Genomic DNA, 7,296 nt, shown 5'->3' on the forward strand with positions numbered 1-7,296 from the left:
TAGTGAGAGTCTGTTGTGCACATAACTTAAGAATTGGAAAATGTTGAATACTAGTTTCTTCTTTATTTTCTCTGAATAAATTCAGCCTTATCATAATTCTCTTTTCTTTGCAACAGAAGCAAAGTGAATAAACTGAGACCAACTATAATGTAGAGAGATATTGAACACCTAGCATACTAGATGTTTTCACTAATGACTAGTTTGTGACCTTAATCAACTTGGCAGCTTCATAATTAGCTTGATTGTGTTGAGTAATCTTAGTCAGCAAATCTGTTTAAATCAACCTCATTCACAACTTTGAAGAAACACAGTAGACAAATTAGTGCAAGGAAATAGCTCAAAGTTTTCCTAAATAATGAGCAATCCCACTTTGGTTGCAATATGAACTAACTAACGCAAATCTCTTTCTAATAGTGATTGTTTTCGCTCGTGGTCTTGACAAACGACAACAACAGCTGCGCGTCAATTCCAAGCAAGTTGGAGACGGCTATATGAATCCTCACTGCTCTTGACCAACAAGAACTGAGCTTTGAATCTTCCCTGACTCAACACATAGTATTGTAGTTACCAAACTGGAGACCTTGTAGAGCAATGTTATGCATTCCATGCTCGAGTCCATATGATGGAGCCCCTCGAAAAGGCATGGTCATCAGACCACCACTTGATGAGTTGAATGTTATGTCTGATTCTTGATTTGGTGAATTATACTCACATAGTGTTTTTACCATGCCATTCATTTTTGAATGCTGTTGTGTTTGTTGAGAAGGGGCAGATTTATGATCCTCAGGGGAAGTAGACTTGGATTCCATAAGATTGACAACTGTGATATCATGTATGCTTGATCTCCTTTTATCTTTTCCACCGGAAAGCTGCCTAATAAAGTATTTCTGAGCATGGCTAGCTACCTGAGTTGGAGTTCTTGTGGTCACGAAATTGCGTGAAATATTTCTCCAGTCTCCTTTTCCATACTTTTTCAGCCCCAGCAGAAATTGCCTGCGAAAAAAAGATATAGGAAACATTATAACTCATGTACCACGACAACTATCCTTTACTACTATATGCCCAATCTCAAGCAAGTTAGGCTCGGTCATATGAATCTTTACAAACCAAGTCGCTCCATCTAAACTCATTCACACCAATACTATAAAAAATAAAAAGTAGTAATGGATCTTTTCTATAGTTTCTACCGACATATAAATCTCTGACACGACTAAAAGATTCCGAAAAATCATGGAAACCGAAGTAAATGTACCAACAAGACTAAAACATATTTCCAAACTTCCTCTTGAAACTCAAATTTGCTAAAACTTATTCATCTTTGCAGATCACTCTTGCTGAATCCTAAACACATTTTTATAAACCATGATTGATGTTGTGTTTAAGAATCTACATTATCTAAATGAAATTATAGTTCAATTACAACCTTATATCATTATGTCCATGTTCAGCTAGAAAGTTAAAACTTGAGTTTTTATCACTTAAAAGCCACCTCGTGAGCAGAGATCGTCTCTACAATAGTTAGTCCTTCAACAATTCAACAACATTTTTATAAGGAGAATCAAAGTATTGTTCGATCTAGAGTGAATTATATAGAAAAAGTTTATATGATTAGTAAACTCACTTGTGCTCTTCTTCAGTCCATGGCACACCTTTCTTCCTTTCATGTTCAGAAGATCGATTCGACGAGCCTCGTTTCCCAGATTGACCATAAAGTTGCTTGAATCCATGAAAAGCATCTTGATTATTGACCCACTCTAATGTGAAAGAATTACTAGTAGTATAGCCAGGTACTGGTATTAACCCTGCCTCTATATCACTAATATCTTCTACCAATTCTCTATACTGTTTGATCACATCATTCACTGTTTTCCCAGGAATCATTGCTGCTACATTATACCATTTATCAGGTGTATCTTTATCAAATAAAGCAAGTGCTTCTTCAAACACTTTGTTCTCTTCAGGTGTCCATCTTGTTCCCTTGTTTTCCTCAAACAACCAGCTTGAATTCTTGATGTATGTTGCAGGGGATAGAAATCCCATTTCTCTATTCATGTTTTCTTGATCATGTATAGTAGAAAACACCACCTAATAAACAACCCCTTTTGGTTTTCTTGGCAAATGATTGAGAAATGAGGAGTCTTTTTATTATCTCACTCTCAGAGGCATTTAATCAAACACAAAAAGGGCATAAGAAGAGAATCTTGATTTATTTATTTTTTTTGAATTATTTTTTTCTCAAGGTTGAGGAATCTAGAAAAGACCACCCCCAACTTTCCAAAACCCAAGGAAAATTCTGAAATTTGTAATAAAAAGTAGATCTTGTTTTATGATTTATCAAAAGTTCATCATAGCTAGAAATCCAGAAAATAGAACTCATAAACCCTCTTATATATATAAAAATAAGAAACAGTGACAGCAAAAAAAGAAAAGATTAAAGAATGAAAAGAAAATTTAATGTAGAATAATCAAGAATTGATATCAATGAGAAAAAGAGAGAGAGCCAAAGTGATTGATTAATAAGGTTTTGAGATGTTATTGGCTAAAATGGTGTTTGTGGGGTCTTGTAGCTAAAAGAATTTTGTTTTTTCCTCCTTGGTGTTTAGAGAGAGAGGGAGACATATAATGGCCTAGTTGGATAGTACTCTTTTACCCAAAAAGGACAATCTATCATTGTTGTTCAAGAAAAAAAAATGTTCATCTTTTAAGAGTTTGTGGGTGGTCGAGTGCTCGAAGCATCTTGTATTTATATAGAGTCGGACGAAGTAAAGCACTCTAATATAAATATTAATAACTAATTTTATGATTTGAATCAGTAACTTTTACTTTGCTTTAAGGCTTCAATAAAAATTTGTGCATAGTCGAGTGTTCGAAGTATCTCGTATTTATATAGTTTGGTGAAGTAATACATTTTTATGCAAGTATTAATGGTTGTTTTTATGATTTGAATATGTAACCTATAGATAATACGAAGACAGTTCTATTTTGCTTTTAATAAAGTTTGTGATAAGGTATTAAATATTTATTTATTCTTAATTAATTTTTTTGAATATGAACTCTTGATATGAAGTTGTATTCTAAAGGGAGTTTTACACTGGTTTTAAAGATAATTTTTCTAGTGTGAATCTGAATTAATTGAGTCTCCATGTAAATATCAAACATGTATGAAAATACAATAAAATAAAAGAGCCGCACTCACATTCAATATCAAATATTAGACATGTATTCTCAAACACAAATTTATTATTTGACTATGTTCGAGTGTTATTACAATAATAATATATTTTGTATAACCTCATAAGTGGATTTTGAAAAGGGAAGGGGATAGTCATATCTTTTTTTTATATTTGTGGGGTAAATAAACTATTTTTGATGGATTCTCAATTTAAAAAGAAAGTTCTCGAAGCGGGATTAGAAAAAGAAAAAAATGACAATAAAATAGCTAGATATAAGCAAATGCAATAATAAATAGTAATACCTCTTCTCATTCTAGATGCATAATAGATAGAGTTTTCTCCTCCTTTTAGTTATTGCAGATCAATCAACACCTTGAATAAGGAGTTGATTGATTAGCATAATAGGATCGGAGGTTAAATTTATGTTTCCTTCTTATATTTATTTATTTATTTTTATTTATATTAAGAAATGAAGTATTAACCTAGGATATGGTTATTAAAAACCTCTCATTTACTGTAAGTAAATGAGTTAATGTAGCATAGCATAAGCATAATGCTACATGTATCTTAGTGTAAGAAAAGGGTAATTCGAGGTAGAAATATTCTATTGTCACGCAAGTTTGAAGAAAGGTTGCACTATAAGGAGGTGAATATAGAAAGTCTAGCATAATTTAAATACTATCAATAACTGATTTCACGATTCAATTTTGTAACTTATAAATCACATAAAAATAATTTTAATTTATCGATCATGTCCAATTTTAAAGGGTCGCTTGGTAGTTGATTAGAATTATACGAATATTAATAATGAAGAAATTAATTATGGGGAAATTTATATATTATTTTATATAAGTATTAATTAACCAAACTTTAATTATTCACATATAAATTATTCCATCTTATACCATGCATGAAATTATTCATAAATTTTTGAGAAAATACATAATAACCCTCCTAAATTTGGCAGCACAACTTACTTTAACACTTAAACTATACGGGTGTTTAAATACTACCCTTAACATTTTTCAAGTGATTAAAACACCCCCTAAGGGATGATGTGGCAGAGAGAGTGAGTGCACTCTCCTGAAAGTGCGTGAAAAAAGAGGAAAAAAAAAGGTGAATTTTTAAAGCCGTACACATGGCCCTTTTTTATTGGCCAATATATAACAAATTATTTAAATAGTTTTTTTTATATATTAAATCTTTAAAATATGTAAATTTTCTTATTAAGAGGTAAATGAAATTAGTGGATCCCCTTTTTAATTTCTTCAATTTTTATTTTTTTAATTTTGTTGTCTTCCTCAGTACACATCTTTCTCCATTGAAACATCTCCTCCTCCATCTTCTTCCCTACCTCTATCCACTATTTTTAGTAAAATTCAATATCAATGTCATTTTATTGACGTCGATTTCACTCTACTATTTGTATCGATTTGACAAATGTTAACTTTCTTAAATTTTGAGTGACCCATTTTGATTTCTAGATCCATTCAAACACTTCTCATAAAATTTATATTTTTTTGGACTAACTTTCTTATGCAATCTTCATTTCTTATTTGAGTTGTCAAGAAAATAAAAAAAATTGGCTTTCAAAAAAATCCATTCTCCAAGAGGGTAAATTAGTTGAGAGGGTTCGAAGAAGATAATGTGAATTTCTTTCTTTAAAGTGACTTAAAAAATTATTGAATAGTGAAGAAGAAGAAGAAGAAGAAGAAGAAGAAGAAGAAGAAGAAGAAGAAGAAGAAGAAGAAGAAGAAGAAGAAGAAGAAGAAGAAGAAGAAGAAGAAGAAGAAGAAGAAGAAGAAGAAGAAGAAGAAGAAGAAGAAGAAGAAGAAGAAGAAGAAGAAGAAGAAGAAGAAGAAGAAGAAGAAGAAGAAGAAGAAGAAGAAGAAGAAGAAGAAGAAGAAGAAGAAGAAGAAGAAGAAGAAGAAGAAGAAGAAGAAGAAGAAGAAGAAGAAGAAGAAGAAGAAGAAGAAGAAGAAGAAGAAGAAGAAGAAGAAGAAGAAGAAGAAGAAGAAGAAGAAGAAGAAGAAGAAGAAGAAGAAGAAGAAGAAGAAGAAGAAGAAGAAGAAGAAGAAGAAGAAGAAGAAGAAGAAGAAGAAGAAGAAGAAGAAGAAGAAGAAGAAGAAGAAGAAGAAGAAGAAGAAGAAGAAGAAGAAGAAGAAGAAGAAGAAGAAGAAGAAGAAGAAGAAGAAGAAGAAGAAGAAGAAGAAGAAGAAGAAGAAGAAGAAGAAGAAGAAGAAGAAGAAGAAGAAGAAGAAGAAGAAGAAGAAGAAGAAGAAGAAGAAGAAGAAGAAAGAGAGGGATGGGGGATGGGGGTATGCATTTATAAATTAATCAATTGATATATTAAAGTGTTTGAGAAAAAATAGTGAATAAGTAAAAAAGAAATAAAAATTAATGACATGGTGCCTACATGTTTATGATGTGGCGCTTACGTGACAATGATGTGGCGGGTAAGAGTGGTATTATAGTCTCAGGATGGAAAAAAATCACTTCAAAAATGTTAAGGGGGTATTTAAACTCCCGTGTAATTTAAGTACTAAAGTAAGTTATCCGACCAAGTTCAGGGGGATTTTTATGTATTTTCTCTAAATTTTCTCATAACTTATACATATTGTATTAATTATATAAATTTTTAAATTACACGTAATACCTGGATTTTATAAGAAAAAAAAAACTATTATATAATATCTAGCCCCTCCTTCTGCCTATCCCACTTCTTCAACAAAAAAAAATTAAAAGAAAATGAAGAGTAAGGTGCCAAAAAAAAATATATATAAGTGCACACTCTGTCTTAAGTCAAAGAAATAAAAACCGTTGGTATTTCAATTATTATTACTCCCTCCATCCTTCTTATCCACTTTTTCTTTTATAATTGTTCTTAATTACTTATGTATTTTGACAAGTCAAGAAAAAATAATTTTTTTTACCTATTATATCCTCAATTAAATGATTAATTACTTTGAAAAATGTAGAACTTTTCATCCACTTCATAATTAATAGGAGTAAAATGATAAACTAACTATGTCATTAATTATTTTCTTAATAGATGCATTAATTCAAAAATGGACAAGTAATTAAGGACGGGAGTAATTTTTGATTAAGAGCTGTCGGTATTCCTTTCCCATCAAATTTTATTTCGGATATTTAATTCTATTTTATTAAAGTTTATGAATTATTGATCTTATGTCTGTAGGCCATCTTAATTATGTCAATGATTCTCAGTGCTTGACCATCAAAATTGGTGTTCTTTCTCTCATTTAATTTAAAACATTACATTTTATATTAGCTGTCTACCTTATTAAAATTATCGATTATTATTTTAATAAACCAAAAGAAAACTATTTCAAATATTTTTATTTTATCCTTTCAAATAATTCTTTTTTGAAAGTGTAAATAAATTTGTAAAATTTCTTAAAAGTTAAATTATTATTTTTATTTTATGATTTTGTAAGAAAGGTATAAAGAGAAAAACGGACAACTAATTTGTGACAGATGGAAGTAATCAATTTTTATTTATTTACCAATGATGGTCCAATTATTAAGGACACTATTGATTTTTCAACCAACTTGGGTGGGGAAAGGGGAAGAAGTTCAAAATTGAATGCAATAGAGGAGATAATTACACTAATAAAATCACATAAAGAGAAGTTATCGTGAAAAAATAAAATATTTCACTGTAAATATTGAGTAAAATACTTGGAATATTGATAAGTTAATTAGATTATTTTGCTTAGAGGATGTTTTCGGCTCTTGATTTTTATTGGTTGATAGTCTTTTCCTTCTTCCTTTTCTTTACTTTTAATTGTTTTAGTTACTTTCATTATTAGAATTAAAGGTAGCTAAGGGGTCATTGTTTTTAGTCTTAACAATCTATTAATAATGTTTTTAATTAATTATATTTACATAATAGTATCACACGTTCATTGTTTGTACCTAATGTACGATAGTGGAATTTAGCAAGAATATTGGAATTAATTGAGAGGGTCTGATTTTGTTATTTTATTTATTTATTTATTTTCTGACAAGCTGTGAAGGGTTGCTTGGGAGTGGTTGGAACCATAAATTTCTAATTTAATTTTGTGTTGTAGAATATTTTTTTTATTTAGTTAAAAAAAAT

The 7,296-nt window shown here is 30.1% G+C and overlaps 1 protein-coding gene across 1 annotated transcript; it reads right to left on the bottom strand.

Annotated features, from left to right (window-relative positions):
• Positions 1 to 255: 255 nt before the first annotated feature.
• Positions 256 to 2,394, bottom strand: LOC102605598 (transcription factor DIVARICATA-like). Its single transcript, XM_006362989.2, has 2 exons — positions 1,622 to 2,394; positions 256 to 993 (listed from the first exon to the last, which is right to left on the bottom strand). The coding sequence occupies exons 1-2, from the start codon at positions 2,050 to 2,052 to the stop codon at positions 546 to 548; spliced, it is 879 nt and encodes a 292-aa protein (XP_006363051.1). The 5' UTR covers positions 2,053 to 2,394; the 3' UTR covers positions 256 to 545.
• Between the last annotated feature and the right edge of the window lie 4,902 nt (positions 2,395 to 7,296).

This window comes from Solanum tuberosum, unplaced genomic scaffold (genome assembly GCF_000226075.1).
Source record: "Solanum tuberosum cultivar DM 1-3 516 R44 unplaced genomic scaffold, SolTub_3.0 scf00409, whole genome shotgun sequence".
Lineage (NCBI taxonomy): Eukaryota > Viridiplantae > Streptophyta > Magnoliopsida > Solanales > Solanaceae > Solanum > Solanum tuberosum.